Consider the following 20868-nt stretch of genomic DNA (forward strand, 5'->3'; position numbering starts at 1 on the left):
TCCGACTCTGTGTACGATTTACGGTTTTGCGGCGGAGAGCATAAAACACTCACCACCGCTCACAGCCGGACATCTTTCTCACCCATTCAAATGAATGGGTATGAAAGAGTCCTGCAGGTTTCCGTCTCCCGCTCTGTTTTGTGCCGGAAACGGAAACCTGCAGAACGAAGACCGGGCGCAGATGTGAACGAGCCCTTACACAGCATTAGCATCATTCACTGGCTTTGGTAAGGGTGTATTCACACAGTGCAGTCTTACTGCAAATTGTGTGTTTACCAGGGGATTTTATCTGCATTCTGGGTGACAAAACCATGGAATTTCTCAATAAAAGTCACACAGCAAAAATGGCGGCACATCCTCAATGTATACAGAAAATATACCCCCCCCAGAGGTCCCAAAAATGGAGATTTATGAGGTAAAACGTGTCAAAATTCTGTCACAACTTGCCCTAGAAACTTTCTAGAAAAAGGGTAATGATGAAATATAAAACAGCGGTCAAAAACTGACGTTCTTCATCCGTGGTGCGCCCTTTTTCATGGATCTTGAGTCTATTGAGGGACCCCTCAAAATGGGCAAAAATACGACACATCATGTGACCAGCCCCATCGGAATCAATTGATTTTAATACAACCCTGTGTCGCCCATAAATATCCCTCGTGTGAACAGAGCCTAATATTTCACCACAAAATTGTCACGATAGACACCAGCACCGGGTAATATACCAAAGTGAAACCTGTTTAATACCACTAACAACTTGGCCGTATTTTGATAAATTTGACATATTTTTTTTTTATTTTCCCATATTTTTGTATTTGCCTACTTTACCTCATGTATAGACTATAATAATATCACCATTCATACAGATATATCACTATACAATAAATGACTACAGCATTTCAGTCATGTACCTTTCTAGCTCCATTGTGAACATATCTCAGCACTGTACGCTTCATTTATGTGAAGAAAAAATAGGCGCCCAAACCAGTTACCCATACCAGCCAATCAGATTCCAGCTTACATACAGGTGATAGCTCGAAAGAACACATCTGATTGGTTGCTATGGGTTACAGCTTCCCCTCTAGACGGACTGAGGGACTTGCCTGGGGAAGGTGTTTCTCGCCTGACGTCACTGTCTAGCCACGCCCTGTCATCAGCTGTAGGTTCCCTCCCGGCATGCCCTGCGCTGGTTGTGACGTGTTCCCCGTGTCCTATTGTCAGCACAATACCGGCTGGAGGCTGCGGACGGCTTAGTGATACCGGGAGCCGGGGCTGGAGGAGGTGGGTGTACTCTATTTACTCTGCATGTCCCCGCAGTATAAGCCATGTACTTTATAGCTTATACTGACGGGACATCCAGAGCTCAGTGCCAGGGTGCTGGATACTGCCTTGTATATGTCTTCTCTCTCTCCATGGCTGTTATTCAGGGTTCTGGAAAAGCTGGGTGACAGCAAAGCAGAAAACAGGGCACATTGAATCCACATACAAGCTATTGTTCTCCCTTGTCAGCCACAAAGAGATTGTATACTTGTAATGTTTTATTCTAGCAGTGGAGTTGACAGGGCATGCTGGGAGTTGTAGTTTACCAGCTGCTCCCTTGGTGCTGGGACTATAAAGTATGTGCCCCTGGTGATGGTGAGAGGGGGGGTGATCTATTATCATGGATACCATCAGTGACATCCTGCCCCCTAGAGGTAGATCTCCCCTGCCATGACCTGCCATCCATTATGGATTGTGCTGTTGTTCTCCTTCAGGGTGAATTCACACGGTGCAGTTAAAACTGGATCAAAACTGCATCAGAAAAATAAAACTGCTTTTTGTCTTTGGTGCTATTTATTAATTTTTCAAGGTGAAAATTTTTAACATGTTTCACCTACAAAATCAAAAACTGCATCCAGTTTTTTTTTTTTTTTTTCCTGTGTGAATACCTCTTTAGGCTACAGGCTGGCCGGCCTCCTATTCGTTCCACCACAGACCTATTAATATCACTCGGTGAACCTGGACAGCATAACAGCGAGGTATAGGACCTGTCCTGAATTTACCTCATACACTGGCCTATGGTAGTATAATGGGCCATTATATCTCGTTTGCTCCATAGGCTTCCTCCATGTAAGTATGTGTAATATAACCTGCTGCTGAGGAGCAACTGACTGAATTGTATTTAAAGGGTATTTTTTGACACATATATATTGATGATCTGGGGTAGAATCTGTGGGGTCAGACACCTGGGACTCTCCATTACTGTGCTGGTTGAGGAGGCTGCAATGATGATCAAGAGCCCTGGAGCCTCTTCCCTGTACCGATGATGTCACATGGTGTAGTGAATGGGGCCAAGCACATCCTCTGTGACATGTACAGCGCTCTTCTTAGTATTTAGTGAACAGACCACAACACTTCCTTGAGCGCTGCAGCTTCTTCATCCTGCTGATCTGTGGGGATTCCGTGTGTTGGACCTTCAGCGATCACATATTGATGGCCTAGCCTAAAGACAGGTCATCATCATAGAAGTCCTGAAAAAAATCTGTCAATTCTGGCTGTTCCTCATGGTCTCTCATACACGTGTATTCTCTGTTCATGTGTCTTCAGTGGGGAGTGGAGAATAAACTGCTGCCAAACACCTCTGCAGGTGGCTTATCTCTGTGGACATGAAGAAATTTAAAGGGGTTTTCCAGCCCCAAATGTTTTTTTTGTTTGATATTGATGATCTATCTACAGGCTAGGTCATCAGTATGTGATCTGTTGGGTCTGATATCTGGACCCCATACAGATCAGCTATTCTAGTAGCCTCCAGGTGCTGGAATCTGGTAGTGGATCGGGAATGTGTGCAGCACAGCTCTTCTACAAGTAATAGGAGCATCTCAGCAGGCCCAGTCCACTGTATAGTGATACTTCTGGGCAATTGCAGCTCCGCTCTTATTACTTGAATAGGAGAAGTGCAGCACATGCTCCCTGTCCAATAGCAGCTTCAGGAGCAAGGAGGCTGCTGCAACAGAGGTGTCTGTATAGGGTGTCTGACCCCGATCCATCACATACTGATGAACTGTCCTGTTGTATCTAACTTTTTCTAAGACACCTATTGGATTTGGGGTCAGAGAACCCCAACATCATCTATCAAAGGAGTCAGGAGTCCCCCATACATAAGATAGTCACCTTGATTTGTATGGTTACTTTACTTGCCCAACATCAAATCTTAGACAAGTCACATGACCAAAACATTTGTATGATTTGTCTGCCACTTGCTGTCATGTAGCTAGCTAAGCTGAAGGATACAGAACAACAAGATCACCATCTATTGATTGTCAATGGGGTTACAATGCACTTTGAATCCAACATTGAGTTTGATGGCAGGTCGCATGGGTCTTTGCCAGCATAAATAGCAATCCAAGTCATGTGCAGCAGTGACCTTTATATAATTTGACTTTCATGCTAGGGCTGCATGGCGACTTTGGCCATTGCGCTGTTGCGCTACCTCCAATGTAAGCAAGGAAGGAATAATTTTTGTGAACCAGGAGGCTTAGGATGAGCTAAGACAGTAAAATATTGAGCTGTGTATCTAAGTAAGCATGTGGAGTATATGGTGTATGTAGGATGATGATCTGTGTATATGGAGTATGTAGGATGATGATCTGTCATCTGTGTTCTCTGTAGGCCATCATATGGTTGTATGGAGCATGAGGATCCCAGACTGTAAGAGGAGACACGCTGCTTCATTATAAGAGTCGTCCCAGATACTGTACCGCAGGCTGCCAAGGATTACTTCTCAAACCCCTCCAAAATGAGCACGGTAGAGACTGAAGCACCAGCACAGGGCAGTGCACCTGCCACAACGGCTCAGGATGATGGCATGACATGGTGGTATCGCTTGATGTGCCGGCTTGCTGGAGTCCTCGGGGGGATATGTAAGTGTTCAATGTCCGTGATGCCAGAACTGGTATAGACCTCCATTTATAGAGGTGTTTTCTTCAGCCTTTTGCGTTTTGACTGTTCAAAGCTACCCATCATGTCCTAGCAAGCAAGTGCTTTGAATTTTCAAAAAAGGAGTCCATTGGAATTGATCATGTGATCTAAGTCTTTATACATAGCTCAGAATTTTCTGTATAGCCATAGCGCTAAATTGGACCATCCAATGTGGCGTCCCAGAGTCCCCTGTGTGAGTGAAGTATAGTGCGCATTCCTCAACACCATTTCATTTGCTTCTATGAGACTGATAGAGATAGCAGGTACAGCACACCATCAGTCCCATAGAAGTGAGTAGGGCTGTAGCTGTCCATGTGCATTACCTCTCCATTCACACACAGTACTTCAGGACCTCTTTTCTTGTGATCACTAAAGTCCCTGAGGTTGGACCCCAAAGATCCAATGCTTGTGGATAGGGAATACATAATTTTCATGGAAAAACCCTTTAAGAGTGCACTGAAGAAATAATTTTTTTATTGTCCCATGTCAACCTGACAGATTTCCTTCATTGGATACTGTATAAATATGTAGAGTGAGCTCCCCCTAGTGGTAGCAGCAGGCAGCTGTGATGCAACTGTTCTCACCATATTTCAAGGGCAAGACTATAAAATCAAGGTTGTAAGTTTTGCTAAATCAAGCTTTTGTGGTTGCTTCTCCTGTCTCGCTATTCTTGGAGGAGGAGTCTTGGAAAATCTAACCCATTTAATAATATATTCTGTATTCAGAAGTTTTCTATAGAATGTTGTTCTTTGGTATCTGTCAGGACAGCGCTTTCTGTGGGTTTGTGTCTATATCGTGTCTGTATACATATAGTGTGTGAGTGTAAGTGTCTGTCTGCATGGCTCACATTCCCTCCTGTCATCAGATGCTCCCCCACTAGACAACAGGTGATGATCCTAAAAGAGCAGTCTGTAACCTGCAGCTCTGGCTGTGGTGGAGTTATAGCACACAGCGTGCAACAGCTTTCTGGGATTTGTAGTGTCACCAAAGCCAGAGATCCACAGACTAACAGACTATACAACCGTGACTTTACTGCCTTCCCTACTTACAGACTAGTGATCTTTAGCACAATTTCCTAATGCCCCCCTTCATTGCTGGCAGGATATATATGGACTATCCGCCTGGCCAGTTATCCAGGGCCCTTGCACAGAGTTGGCAGAGTCTCAGGTGTTGTTACCGGTTGGTGCAGTTTATCTGATTGTGACTTTGGCTCCCGTCCATCTGCTGTGTGGGATTAGTGAAGGTCAGGTAGTATGTGTGTCACTGGCTGTACTGCCCTCCTGCACCTCACCGGCCTCTCATCTCCTGTACTAACCCTTCTGGATGCCAGTAATTGATATTTAGCAAGGCAGGCTTGGCACTATTATTATAGGTTAAGAAGAAATCCGCCCTTGTCACTTTATATTATACTATTATACAAGTCCATGTTCGTACCTCCATTCAAAGCTACTTCAACACACTCCATTGCAGTTTATCATTGTCCCATAAAAATGAGATTCCAGTCAATGGGATCTGTCACTCCAAAGCATTACATAATGCCCCTTTAAAATCAATGGATGATGCATAAGGTATGGACGTGGGTCCTCCAGGGTGAGAGAGATGTCCTTTAGGATAAGGCTAGACAACAAAATGCGTTGTTTGACAAAAAGTTGCTCAAAAGTTGAGCTGTGATGTGGCTGTAAAAGCACAGTCAGGTCATAAAGATGTCCCATGTGTCTTCCATTCATGTCTATGCTAAAGTTGTATGTGATTTTGTAACCAAAATCCAGCAGATTTGCCTTTTCTGGAACGATCACGTTGCAATCGCTTGATCTTTCAATGTGACACCTGGTCGTATACGACCGTAGTTTAAGTCCGTAATTGAGGGTTTTCAATTGCCGACCATTTGCGGACACATTATACTCAATGTGGCCTTTTACACCTCTGGATATTTTATCCGTGGTGTGTTGGGCCGCAACCGAAGTCCGCACTTTTTAGAACATGTCCGTAATGGCCGCAATTCACGGCACTGCACGGACTCGCCCATAGAACTCTATGGGCGAGTGCGGCAGGTCACGGACATCTGCGGAGTGTAAGTTGATGATCAGCAACTAGTGAACCGTAAAAGCATTACGGTCGTGTAAGACCAGCCGTAGAGATACATTTGAAAGTCATTGTTTGACTTTTTGTTGTGTAGCCATAACCTAATGCCGGTGGCTAATAGATAAGGGTCCCGAAATGAATGTCCCCTTCTCCCTGAATTTTCTAAATTTCCTACTGAGTTATTAAACACAAAACCGCCCCTTTAAAGGGGCTCTATCATTGGGAAAAGTCATTTTTAACTAATCACATCCTTGCATAGGCTTTAGAAAGGCTATTCCACACCTACCTTTAGTATGTAAATCGCCTCAGTAGTTTCTGAATAAGTATGTTTTTATTCATATGCTAATGAGCTTCCAGCCAGCACAGGAAGTTCCCAGCAGCACTTGTCCCTGCTATTATCTCCTATGTGTATGTGCAAACAGGAAGCAGGAAGTCAGCAGCAGCCAGTGCATATACTACCATAGGAAACAATAGCAAAGAGGGTGCACAAGGCATCGTGCACTAGGCTAATTAGCATATGAATTAAAAACAGACTTATTCAGAAACTACTGAGGCAATTTACATACTAAAGGTAAGTGTGGAATAGACTTTCTAAAGGCTATGCAAAGATGTGATTAGTTAAAAATGACTTTTCCTAGTGATAGAACCCCTTTAAAATAAAAAAAAATATATGGCTGCTCTCTTCCAGCACCTTGTCTGTATGTGTTGTGTGGCATTGCAGCTAAGTCTTCGTTCACATCTTCGTCGGAGTCTCTGTAGAAGACGCCATTATAGATTTCTGCACAGAGGACTTAGCTCTCCATGGGTTTCAGTACAAAAATGGTGGAAATCTGGTGGACCCCATTATAGTCTATGGAGTCTGCGGGTATCTGCGGGTTACCTCTCTTTTAGCAGGCGGGCTCTACGTCATTTGGGTCCTCTGGTAGATCCGTATGGCAGAGAGCACGGCACAAGTGTGAACCTAGCCTTAGTGATATGGCTATGAAAGGGACTGAATTGCGATACCACACACAATCTGTAACAGGTGTGGAGCTGTTTTTGCCACATTTTCTAATCCTCTACAACTTCTTAAGATAGAGTATTGAGATGATGTAACATCTACCAAGCTTTATGTTCCCTCCTCAGCTGGCAGGATTGTGCCAATCTAGCTCGGGCACTGTGCTTGCTATGGATATATTGCCTTACAACCCTGTCTCTTTGTAAGTATAAGGTTGTCAGGCACTTTGTTCCTAACAACCATTCTGTCTAGTCAGATCTTTTTGGGGCAGGGCTCCCTTTAAAGGGGTTTTCTGGGACTTATTTGTTGATGAACTAACCTTAGGAAATATTGGAATTTTCTACTGGAAATTCTATCCTTAGGATATGTCAGCGGTGGTGATCTGACACCTGGGACCTCAGCAGATCAGCTGGTTGAAGAGACTGCAGTGTTTGTTGTGCAGCATCTTCACTGCATACCAAGCACAGCTCTATACATATTGGTATTGCAGCTCAGCCTGAATGGGACTGAGCCGCCGCTCTACCATGTCACTGACTGAACGTGACCTCATCGGCACATGGAAGAAGATGCATCGTCTTCAGACAGCTGATTGGTGTGGGTTCTGAGTGTCAAACCCCAATTGATCACATATTAATGACCTGTCCTAAGACTATAAGTAGGTCCCAGAAAATTCCTATAATTATGATTGGGCGAAGCCTGATTATTTTTATTAAAAAGGGGGTAAAATCCCTTTTAACCCTTGGTTTGACTGATTTATATAATGCTGCACGTGACCGCAGACTGCAGTAATTATGCGCTGCCTATGCCTTGTCTTCCCACGCTCTGCGCCCTCTTCGCCCGCCACCCCATGCAGCTGATGTTACACTTGTTAAGAATACTAGGCTTTGTTCCCCTGCTGAGTGCTGTCAGCTGAGAAGAGTGGGTGTATCATATGTAGAGGGGGCTATGCACTATTAATGAGCATGGCAGCTCACTATGACTGTGTCAGGACGGGAAGGCCGGGCACAGCTATTCGTGGCTTTGTCTTCTGCCCGCATTCAGCCTGGCGGCATGAGACGGAGAAAATGTATTCTTTGCCTTTATACCCAGACCTGCTTTACATAACGTGGGCGCTCTCTGCTCTGCAGTTTTTGCATATGGGCAGCTGGACAGAGGGACTTTTATTAAAACCTTTGTTGGTTGGCCCTAATGCAAAAAATAAGGTGCCTTTGTGCTACAAAGCCGTATTGTAGGGGGCATGGACTGGGGTACTGTCACTTGTGCTTCATTTTCTTAGCTTGTAATATCTCTGCTTGACTAAAAGCCTGTCCAGGAGCCGAGCTTGTTACAGTATACAGGACTCTACTGTAGCAAGCCATACAGCTGTGTCAGATGGACGTGATCAGGATGAGATCTTTGCTACTGAATATAAAAATGTGAATGTTTGCATTCACTGACGGCAAATAAAGACCTTGAAAATGGTGAGGTTGCCAAGATCATTAGAAAGTTGTATAACTTTTTATTAAGGGGTGTTTTGAGACTTATTCTAGGGACAGGTCATCGATCTAAGTCATTAATGTGTGATCAGTGGGGGTCCGATGTTGTCTCACAAGGGATATAGCCTCTTTACTTTACTGATGACATCACGTTCATTAGGCAGCCATGTGCAGCAGCAACTCAGTCTGAGTCAAGCGAGTGTGGCTGAGCTACAATACCAAGTACAGCCACTATACAATGCATGGCACTGTGCTGCATATTCAGTGAAGTCAGTCCACAGCGCTCACTTGATCACCAATTCTAAGAATAGGACATCAATATGTAAGTTCTGGAAAACCCCTTTAGTCTGGGCCCCACTTTGCGGAAACGCAGCTTTTTTTGTTGCAGTTTTTGGAGCCAAAGCCAGGAGTAGATTGAGCAGAAGTTAGAAGTATAAGAGCTTTCTATATATTTCCAATTCCATTTGTAGTCAGTCTTGGCTTTGGCTGGAAAAACTGCAACAAAAAAAAGCTGCGTTTCCGCACTGTGGGGCCTTAGGCTAAGGCCCTACTTTGCGGAAACACGGCTTTTTTTGTTGCGTTTTTTTGAGCCAAGGCCAGGAGTGGATTGAGCAGAATATAGAAGTATCGGAAATAGCTATATATTTCCCATTCCTTTCCTAGCCATTCTTGGTTTTGGCTTAAAAAACCGCAACAAAATCTGCAACAAAAAACACTGCGTTTCTGCAATATGGGGCTTCAGCCTTAAATGGGCTTCTTCAGGAAATTGACTGGGGAATGTATTGTTTAGCCATATTAGTTTCCCAGCAGCCCCCACTGAAGGTAAAATGTGTTATTACAAGGCTGACACCCCCTTTAGGGCCCGTTCAGGTTGCCGCTAGAGGAAAAAAGAAGCACCATGACCTTTCTTGAGGCGGATTCCGCCTCAGGAAATCAATAGAAGTGAATGGGAGGCGGAAACTGAAACTGCGTCACGGTTTTTGGCAAAAACTGTGATGCGTGTTTTGTTTTTGGTTTTTTGGGGGTTTTTTTACGGTCCATTCACTGTCCGCGAGGGAAAAACCGCTTGGCTTTTTTTTTTTTTTTTTTCAAGCAAATGCTCCAAAAGACACCTCAATGTCCAAAAAACACTTACTAATTAAGAAGTGGGTTTTTTTCCGGACCAAATTACGCCAGACGTAATTCACGTGTGAACTTAGCCTAATGTGACTTTCATGAACCTTGCTTCTGTTCACACAGCATAATCTGCTGCTGATTTGGCATTGGATTTGGCATCCCCTGTCAGTTGCAGATTCCACCCTCATGCTGCCTCCCATTGTTTTCAATGGGACGCTGAGATCGAAGCAGGACACTAAAAAAAAGAAATAGTCTATATTGACAGGTGTAGTGTGTATGAGAGAAACTCTTTGCAGTATATAATGTAGGATTGAGGCCTGGGTCTTATCTGTCTTCATTTTGCAGCTTGTGCCATTGCCGGACTGTGGAACTGCGTCACCATCAACCCCCTGAACATCGCAGCTGGAGTCTTCATGATGTGAGTATAAGTCTAAGCCACTTACACAATCTTATTATTTCATATAGACTAGAGATCCATTCACTAGCCTACTGATGGTCACTGGAAACCGTCAGCATGGGTGTCAGCAGATGCTAATAGCTTAGTCAAGCACCTCTTATGTAATTGCACAGTTCTGTCTGCACCAGATTAGTCATGATATTGAGCAGGGGTGGGCAATTAATTTTCCCATGGGGCCACATGAGAAATAGTAACGGATCTAGAGGGCCATGTGCGCCGTTGCAAATTTAACTCCACCCACTTCTCTGACTCCGCCCATTCTCAATAATTTTTCCATGTGCCCCACAAAGTAAAATCCTCCTACAGTCACCCTAACGTTATACACCCCACATTATAACGTTTCCCTCCAAATGTCCCACAGTATTAAGTCCCTCTCCTGGTGCCCCAGTATAAACCAGCAGAAACTAGAGGGGACATTAAACTGGGGCAGCTGGAGGGGGACATTAAACTGGTGGCAACTAGTGGCAGACATGTTCCCCTCCAGCTGCCCCTCACGGTTTAATATCCTCCTTCAGCTTCCCCAGTTTAATGTCACCCTCCATCTGCCCCCTAATTTAATGTCCCCCCTCCATGTGCATTCAGTTTAACTGCCCCCCTACATCTGCCCCTAGTTCTCCCCTCTTGCTCACACATGTTGTCTCTTCTCTCTTTATCATCCAGCAGCTTCCATTGCTGGCAGCTTGCATCAAGCACACAGTCCCGTGTGGCTCCACCCACTAATGAGTCATAGCCTATCCTGGTGATAGGCTGTGACTTCCACTAGCTATGCGGGCCGGATAGAAGCAGTCAGAGGGCCGGATGTGGCCCCCGGGCCGCACATTGCCCAGGTCTGATATTGAGTAAGCTAAGAATTATGGAGGATTTAAGACATGAAGCCTGCAGAATAGTGAGTGCAGCTCTGGAGTATAATAGAGGATGTAACTCAGGATCAGTACAGGATAAGTAATGTATGTACACAGTGACTGCACCAGCAGAATGGTGAGTGCAGCTCTGGAGTATAATACAGGATATAACTCAGGATCCGTACAGGATAAGTAATATAATGTATGTACACAGTGTCTGTACCAGCAGAATGGTGAGTGCAGCTCTGGAGTATAATACAGGATATAACTCAGGATCAGTACAGGATAAGTAATATAATGTATGTACACAGTGTCTGTACCAACAGAATGGTGAGTGCAGCTCTGGAGTATAATACATGATGTAACTCAGGATCAGTACAGGATAAGTAATGTAATGTATGTACACAGTGACTGTACCAGCAGAATAGTGAGCGCAGCTCTGGAGTATAATACAGGATGTAACTCAGGATCAGTACAGGATAAGTAATATAATGTATGTACACAGTGTCTGTACCAACAGAATGGTGAGTGCAGCTCTGGAGTATAATACATGATGTAACTCGGGATCAGTACAGGATAAGTCAGGTAATTATGTATGTACAGAGTGACTGTACCAGCAGAATGGTGAGTGCAGCTCTGGAGTATAATACATGATGTAACTCAGGATCAGTACAGGATATGTAATGTAATGTATGTACACAGTGTCTGTACCAGCAGAATGGTGAGTGCAGCTCTGGAGTATAATACATGATGTAACTCAGGATCAGTACAGGATATGTAATGTAATGTATGTACACAGTGTCTGTACCAGCAGAATGGTGAGTGCAGCTCTGGAGTATAATACATGATGTAACTCGGAATCAGTACAGGATAAGTAATGTAATGTATGTACACAGTGACTGTACCAGCAGAATAGTGAGCGCAGCTCTGGAGTATAATACAGGATGTAACTCAGGATCAGCACAGGATAAGTAATATAATGTATGTACACAGTGACTGTACCAGCAGAATAGTGAGCGCAGCTCTGGAGTATAATACAGGATGTAACTCAGGATCAGTACAGGATAAGTAATATAATGTATGTACACAGTGACTGTACCAGCAGAATAGTGAGCGCAGCTCTGGAGTATAATACAGGATGTAACTCAGGATCAGTAGAGGATAAGTAATATAATGTATGTACACAGTGTCTGTACCAGCAGAATGGTGAGTGCAGCTCTGGAGTATAATACATGATGTAACTCGGGATCAGTACAGGATAAGTCAGGTAATTATGTATGTACACAGTGACTGTACCAGCAGAATAGTGAGCGCAGCTCTGGAGTATAATACAGGATGTAACTCAGGATCAGCACAGGATAAGTAATATAATGTATGTACACAGTGACTGTACCAGCAGAATAGTGAGCGCAGCTCTGGAGTATAATACAGGATGTAACTCAGGATCAGTACAGGATAAGTAATATAATGTATGTACACAGTGACTGTACCAGCAGAATAGTGAGCGCAGCTCTGGAGTATAATACAGGATGTAACTCAGGATCAGTAGAGGATAAGTAATATAATGTATGTACACAGTGTCTGTACCAGCAGAATAGTGAGTGCAGCTCTGGAGTATAATACATGATGTAACTCAGGATCAGTACAGGATATGTAATGTATGTACACAGTGACTGTACCAGCAGAATAGTGAGTGCAGCTCTGGAGTATAATACAGGATGTAACTCAGGATCAGTACAGGATAAGTAATATAATGTATGTATACAGTGTCTGTACCAGCAGAATGGTGAGTGCAGCTCTGGAGTATAATACAGGATGTAACTCGGGATCAGTACAGGATAAGTAATGTAATGTATGTACACAGTGACTGTACCAGCAGAATAGTGAGTGCAGCTCTGGAGTATAATACAGGATGTAACTCAGGATCAGTACAGGATAAGATATATACTGTATACACGCACTGACTCCAGGCTGCACATTAGAACACTGTACTTTTCCTGACCAGCCTTTGACCTTTCCAGCTCTTGCTTGTTCGTTGCTGTTGTTATATTTAGTTTTGGGTGGAGAAAATAGGTTTTCTCACCCAGTGTTTGTCATGTTTTGCAGCATTCCTGTGTACTGTGTATTATTATGACAGTTCTGTTTCTAGCTCTGTGATCTTCTTTATCATGGTTGTATTATATGGTCATGTACATTGTATCGCTTCGGTTTTTGGTCTGCTAATGTAAATATACCACATATAGTGTCTCATAGAAACATAGGTCCAACTGTAGTGACAGTGTTAGTTAGAGGGGCCTTAAAGGGGTTGTTTGGGAATGATGAAGCTTACCAGAGCATTATAACTAATATACACTCCGGCCCCCAGAGCCCTGTTTATTACCTTTGCAGAGGGCAGCTGGGGAGGCCAGAATTCTCATTCCTCTGCCTCCCCTTTGGATGCCGCAGTTCTTGGTCACATGAATGACTCCATTCTATTCAGTGGGCCTGTGGCCTTAGTAGGTGGAGTTGGTGATGTCGGTGAGAGTTGGAGCGTCATTAGGGGAGGCAGAGGAACAAAATATTCAGCCTTCCAAGCTGCCTGCCATAAAGGTAGATTATGGGGATAATGTCACTCCTTAGGGAGAGACTACCTTTTCAGGTGTGTGGAGACTTATACAGCCATAGTTGCTCCACTGCAAGGGAACATGGGAAGAATATGCAAATCTGTCTCCCAAGATGTAAACAGGGAGACAGTGGCTCTGTTATGCTGCCCTCTATGGGAAGCACCCTGAACATCATGCCCAACAAGGATGGACGTCATCCCTGTAAATCTGGTCTCTCAGCCTCTCACTTCTACCAAATCAATTCTCTCTAGGCTGCACTGATGAAGTCCAACCAGACAGAAACGGTGCCGTCTGTAGCTGAGAAATTGATTTGGTTATAACCCCGCATTATGCAGTAAAGACTTCTGGGAAAGTCGGGCATGATGTTCAGGGTGCTTCCCATAGAGTGCAGCATAACAGAGGCGCTGTCTCCCTGTTTACATCTTGGGAGATAGATTTGCATATTCTTCCCATGCCGTAAAGGTAGTAAAGTGAGCTCTGGGGATCGGGGTGTATATTAGTAATAAAGCTTAACCAGTGCAGGGAGTGTTCTCGTAAGTTCTATTTATTATTCCCTGGGTAAACTCTTTAATATCTCTGGTGGAAGCAGTGAAAGGGTTAATGTGGCATATCTGCAGTCCAGTGGTTACTCGGCTCTCTGCTCTGCGGTGTTGCCCTGATTTTATCCTGCACTGACCATACAGATGAATGTAGGTAGGGGAAAGAGCGACTGTGCACTTTTGTCTATGATCAGGCAGAGCAACTAAGGAGCAGTCTGCCTGATCAGTCTTGGCATGGTGTGGACCTCCTGTCTTAGGGGCCACTACCAGCCTGTTACCTAGTGTGCACTGTATTCCAAATAACTCTGGTTAGGAGAGATCGCCAATGAGTCTCCATGTCCCGTTCTTATAGGGTGTAGTCATGTGATTCCCGTCAGCCAATAGGGACATGCTGATAACAATACAGTACTTATAATCAGTATATGTGGAGTCCATGATTTCTAGATTTATTACACAGTAATGTTTCGCTGATGCTTTTCTCCCTGCAGGGTGAATGCGCTGGTCCTTTTCCTATGTGAGGCGCCGTTCTGTTGCCAGTTTATTGAGTTTGCAAACAAGGTCGCTGATAAAGCCGATAAGATGAGACCCTGGCAGAAGGCTTTTTTCTACTGCGGGTACAGTAATATGTCACACATACTAAGATGTTCTCTCCGTAGCTGATACTGTGTTGTTCTCTGTTATCCCCCAATCTGATTTACTAGTCGTAGTGATCACTTGGTGTATATATAGTTGTTGGCATTTATATTTACAGTTCCATTGCATTTCTTCTCCACAGGATGGCGCTGTTTCCCATATTTTTGAGCTTCACTATAACAACCCTCTTTGGCAATGCTATCGCCTTCGCAACAGGAGTGCTGTATGGATTATCTGCCTTGGGGAAAAAGTAAGTTATTACCACCATTTTATTTTTATTATTATCACAATTTCACTTAAAATCTTTCCAGCACATGCCAATGACTAAGTCAGGGTACCTACCTGTGGATCTCCAGCTGTTGTGACTACTAATACCAGTTTGGATCTGGTAGGGCATGCTGGGGATTCTAGTCCCACAATAGCCACCAGTTAGACTGCTCAAAAATACGAAGTATCCAGGATGCCAGTAGGTCTCTAGTTCTATGTCTTGCTCGCCCAGGCCCCCAGTGAAAGCTCAGGAGTGCACTAACCTCTATGCTCTGGTAATTGGCACCTTTAGGGTATGTTCACATTTTGGAGTTTGGAAAAGATTGTGAAATGGTTTTGCATCTCCAAATCCCTCACCCTTAGAAACCTCCAGTGGACAGCTGAAGCAGAGCCGCATCTTTTTGACTTGTTTAGCCTTTTGTATAATGTGGCTAAGCAAGCGCGAGGTCTTGTGCTACAGTTTCTGCAGTGATTCATCCGCAGGAACCAAGTGAAGATTGAGCAGGACTCTGAAAATGAAGAATTGTCGCCGCTTCCCATTGATGTAAGACCCTGTGCACACAACAAAATGTGCTTTTGTTGTGGGGCTGAGTTTGCAGCGGAGTGCACTTGGGCTAACTCAGAGTACACTCTGCGATGCTTTCATGTCTGGGTGTTTTGGATTCACTGATGATTATCGAGCAGTCCTGTTCTGCTCAGTGTCTTCGGAACAGGAGGACTCTGAAGCGCCCATAGATGTAAATGTACTCATATGTCACTGTGCATTCTGCTGCAAACTCAGCCCTACATTACATGTACACTTGGCCATGTGCATGGGGTCTAAGGCAGTTTGGAAAGGATTTTGATAGCAGAAAAGCTCCTCCTTGCTTATATCTGTTTCAAGGAAAGCTGGGTGACAACCAATATAGCAGCCTCCCTATCCAGCTTTTCTACATTCTTAGTTATATAGGAGGAGCCATGTGACTGCTTCAAGGGGTTGTGGCTTAAACAATGTCTCTGCTGCTCAATTTAACTCTCTGGTACTGCTGATGATTGACAAGTGGTGCACTTTGCTATTCTTGGCAGATGAATGGAGAGGCAGTGGATATGTGACCACCACTCAAATGGGATTCTAATCTCAAATCTCATGATTTGTGGGGTCCCAGTTTTGGGCCAACACCAGTCTCTTATTCCCTAACCCACGGGTAGATTTATAAGTCTTGATTTGGAATAACCAGATTGATGCAGGTTAAATTTGGAAACTGCTAGCAAAACGCTGATATTTCTAAGGAACGTTGGGCTGGTACATTTCCTCTGCAACGGCCACTGCAGGGGGAACATAGTATTACACGGCACCCATTCAATTTAATGGCTGATTTTTGTCATAGGTGACTGTACTGCGACCACCAGAGCAAGAGGTGATCCTTGTAAGTAGCCGTCACTCTGGCTAATAGTGGGGGTCCTGAAGCCCCTTATGGCTTCGGTAGGCTTTCGTAGGGCATATAAATAGAGGTTGACTAGACAAGTTTGCCATTCTGTAGTGTGAGACACTTGGGTGAATAGAATTTATTATTATTTATCTCTATAGTTAATGAAAACTCAAGGAATTTTTGGTTAAAAAAAAAAACTCCTCACTTTATGACCTTCCTGTTGTGACCTTACAGGGGTGACGCTGTCGCATATGCAAAACTGCAGCAGCAGAAGAAGCAGCCGGATGAGGAGAAGCAGGCGGGGACATAAGGAGCTCGCCATCCGCTCAGGACTTTCTCTTTCCTTTTAGATCTTAACATTTTTTTACACTGATTTTTGACGTGCATTTTAGAGACTATAAATCTGGCAAATCCCCCGGCAAGCAGCGGTGTCAGATACATCTTATTTAGGCACTGCATTAAGTGGAACTCTGCGCTTAGGGTGAGGTTTGGCGCAATGAAGGGGGATGGGGGGCGTCTGTTTTTAATGTTACTTACTTTTAGCTCATGGAACAGGTAAACTTCAATCTGTAGTGTAGCATTAATGTCCTCAGATTATGTTTGGCCCGTTGAATATATGCTGCAGCACCGTTTTCTCTGCAATACTATTAGCGTGCTGAGGATGAAGAGGAAGGTGTTTTCAGAGATATGGGGGCATGAACTTACACACCAAGTCTTCCCAATCACTACCTGGGCTATACTGTTCTCTTAAAGGGATTATCCGGGCAATGCCAGTGCATTGCTGTACACTGGGTAAGCTTTATTACTTTACATATACACTGGTACTCAAGTCCCAAAGTTGACCTGTGCAGGGGGTGGCTGGAGAGGCCGGAGCCGTCGTTCGTCTGTCTCCCCACTGATGTTTCAGTTCTCAGGCACGTGACCAATTCTGTTCTACTCATTGGACCTGGGACCAGAGTAGAGGGGAGTTGGTAATGTCAGACCACCTAGGCAGCGATCACAACATTTTGGCACCTGCAAAGGGAAATTTTGGGGCACGTGGGGACACTGTTATATTTTAGTAATGAAGTTTATCTAGTGTGGGGAAATGCACTGGTAAGCTTTATTATTCTCTAGATGACCCCTTTAAATGGATGCCGTGTTGTTTGGATATGATTGTGTATCCTGACCTCGGGGGCCTCAACAATTTCTGAAACTTCGGGGCACTATTTGCGTGGCCACCCACCATCGCAGCCTAGTTGCACCCCCTGTACACCCAAATGCTATGCCACAAAGTGCTTAATAGGTTGTAGGTACTACATTTAAGGTAGATATGAGCAGACTTAGTCACATAGGAAATAGGTCAAGAAGGACTTTACCTGGTCACTTATCTGAACTACAAGTACCAGAAGACCACTGCCTGCAGATGTGATACAACTGGGAGCCACAACTTCCTCTCGATGGACTGAATCGCCATAAGGTCCTGGATTTAGACTGGATTTTACTATCAAAATGGGGAAACTTGCATCTGCTACAACATGGAGAAGCAAGGAAGGGTCAGTGCTGGATGCACATGTGATTCAGTAATGATTTTAAAGGGATATTCCCCTTCAGCCGTGTAGATGCAAAAAGTGACTCTTCTCCTTTTAAGAAGTACCAGCAATGTACTGTAACCATGGACTATTGTAGAATGTACTAGATATAACAATGCTTCTGTAGTCATTGATCTATTGTTTACATATTGCTTAGATTTCAGGTGACAGAATAAGCACAGGATCCTATTCTACAGTCGTGATCAGATTTCCGTTACCATTCACCCTGAGTGATAGGACCATGATCATATTTATAAGGGGGTTCTCCAGAAATCTCACAGGTATTCCATTACATAAATGTCTGCTTTCTTGGAGCACCAGCGCCTCTTATGCTTAAAGGCTGTGTTTGATATTACAGCTCCTTTGAGGTACAATTCCAGTATTTTACACCAAGACACTGGTGCTTGCCATTAACCTTGGCCAATCTTCCCCCTTTTATACGCTTGGAGTGTTCCTTTAAATTTTAGTCTGCCAGCGTAAGGCTAAAATTGTCTTCCCAGTAGACCTAATTTTATAGGGGTTCTCTGCCTCAGCAAGATGAGCAAAAGTGGACTTGTATACACTAGCCGCAGTTTCATACCAAGACACTATTATACCACTCTATTGCTTGTGTGGTAACAGGCGGAGAATTCCTTTAACACACTTTATGTAGGCAACATTTATTGGAGAACCCCTTTACACATCTCACTACTTGTTGTATTTGTCTTAAGATTTCTTGTGTTTTGTAATTGGTTATGTCCTCATATAAGGGAATGACAAACCTGCTTCTAGAACATCTCCTCCTAAAATCTGTAGGTGAGACTAAGGTGATACCCAGCTTTTCTAGACGCCAAAATGACAACTTTAAAATCTGTCTAAATGGTAAATGCAGATTCTAATCTCGTTACATACCTGGGTAGAGCCTAGCAAAACTACTGGCGGCCATATTGGTTGTCACCCAACTTTCCTAGAAACGGCCGAATAGATTTGGCAGAAGAGGACGTCTTAGATTTATGGGAAGTTGGTTTTGGGTTTTTTTTGTGCTTTTTTTATCTGTTTTAGGAGGAAATGCTCTTTGGTTTTACGGTATAAAGGGAAATCTACTTTGTGCCCAGTTCTCTGTTTGTGATTGTTTTACTTTCCTTAAAGGGTTTGTTTGAGATAAAAGAAAAAACAAAAAAACTTTTCATGAAACAGCCTCTCTTGCATCTCCAGTTTGGGTGTGGTATTGCAGTCCAGCCACTCATTTGAATGGGGCCGACCTGCAATACGAGGCATGGCCTGTAGATAATAGTGGCGCTGTTTCTGAGCTTTCTGTTTTTTCATGTTCAGATACTTTTAAAGCACATTGTAGCTCTTCTCTACTCTCTGTTATAATGTGAACAGGGGATCGGGGATGGTTTATTTATGTTTTACCAGTAGGGTACATCAGGTAATTCTTCATACACTTCAGCATGGTACAGGATCCTGAGTCCATATAATACCTGCTGCAGCACTTGGTGACATTGCTGTCCTTGACTGCAGGTATTGTCTTTCCAGCAGTTTCTCTCTTCTGAAGACGTTTTCTTTCCTGTCTATGCAGTGAATAAAGAAAATACCTCTCTACCTCCGACAACCTGCGTGGCGTCTTTGTCTTGTGTATTTATAGAGTTTGGATTTCACAGACGCTCCCCTTTGAGTTTCCTAAACTATGGGAGCTGTTCACACCTGACTATGCGTGGACTGTTGTTTAGAGTCCAATACATAGGGAAATGTTACTGCATTGACTATAAGTGTTTACCAATACACACTGCAGGGTGGAAGGCCGAGTACGGTGGCCCCTCAGTCCAAATAGTGCCAGTAACTTGGGCTGGGCAGCTCCTGCAGGACTGACTCACATATGGCAAGGGGGACTGTCTCTGAAAGATCGGGTCATGAGAAGGAATTGAGGTCAGGGCTCAGTGTCATGAAAGTCTCACTCTTAAAGGGATTTTCCCATTAACATAACCATATGTAAATTTGTAGATTATTAAAACTTAAAACATTTTTACAACTGTATATAACTTTAAATTTTGCTGTATTTTTTTTTTTTTTTTTTTTTAGATTTTCTCTATCCATCTTAGTGTTAATATTTGTTGTCTTGTTCGGTTGCTAATCAATACGACCATGAATGCAGAAACTTTCTATGGTCTACCAGCTATGATGTCAATATTGTGTCCAGGTTATCTTCTCATACATGTAGTGTCCCTCCTGATAACCAGCCATGATGTCCTTATTGTGTCTCGGTTACCTTCTCATACATATAGCCTCCCTCCTGATAACCCAGACACAATAAGTGTGGTAAGTCCCAGATCATGGTTGTATACATTGGCAACCGATCAACAAACTGTTGATCACCAGTAAGATGGTTAGAGGAAGTCTGTAAAATTTAGCAAAACGTTGATACTTGCAAAATTATTTCTTTTAATTAAATATGGATTTATATATATTTATGTTAATTGAAAATACCCTTTAAGCCTGAGGCCCCACGTTGCGAAACACAGCTTTTTTTGTTGCAGATTTTGCTGCAGTTTGAGCCAAAGTCAAGAGTGTCTACAAAAGGAATGGGAAATATTATGGACGTTCTTATGCTTCTACCTTCTGCTCAATCCACTCCTTGCTTTGGCTCAAAAAAACGCAACAAAATCTGCAACAAAAAAAAGCTGTGTCTCTGCAATGTGGGGCCTTAGCCTATATCTCCCTCAGGGCTCGTTCACACGGAGTAAACGCGCCGTGCATTGTGGCGCGTGCACGCCGCGTTTTTTTACGGTGCGTGATTATGCCGCGTTTACGCGGCGTAATCGCGCACCGTAAAAAAACGCGGCGTACACGCGCCACAATGCGCGGCGCATTTACTCCGTGTGAACGAGCCCTTACTGTGTAAGCTGTACTTGCCCTTTTAAGAAGCCTGATGTTGGTGTAGTAA

General features: G+C 43.8%; 1 protein-coding gene across 3 annotated transcripts; it reads left to right on the forward strand.

Annotated features, from left to right (window-relative positions):
* Nucleotides 1–1173: 1173 nt before the first annotated feature.
* CACFD1 (calcium channel flower domain containing 1) lies at nt 1174–19539 on the forward strand. 3 transcript variants are annotated; one of them, XM_075260668.1, is made up of 7 exons: nt 1181–1278; nt 1934–2106; nt 3646–3896; nt 9970–10042; nt 14554–14679; nt 14841–14948; nt 16609–19539. In XM_075260668.1, the coding sequence occupies exons 3-7, from the start codon at nt 3773–3775 to the stop codon at nt 16682–16684; spliced, it is 507 nt and encodes a 168-aa protein (XP_075116769.1). In that variant the 5' UTR covers nt 1181–1278; nt 1934–2106; nt 3646–3772; the 3' UTR covers nt 16685–19539. The 3 variants fall into 3 exon arrangements, with proteins under 3 accessions (XP_075116768.1, XP_075116769.1, XP_075116767.1); XM_075260667.1 differs by lacking the exon at nt 1934–2106 and having other exon boundaries at nt 1174–1284; XM_075260666.1 differs by lacking the exon at nt 1934–2106.
* The last annotated feature ends 1329 nt before the right edge of the window (nt 19540–20868 follow it).

The sequence above is a fragment of the Leptodactylus fuscus genome, chromosome 11 (assembly GCF_031893055.1).
Source record: "Leptodactylus fuscus isolate aLepFus1 chromosome 11, aLepFus1.hap2, whole genome shotgun sequence".
Taxonomy (NCBI): Eukaryota; Metazoa; Chordata; class Amphibia; order Anura; family Leptodactylidae; genus Leptodactylus; species Leptodactylus fuscus.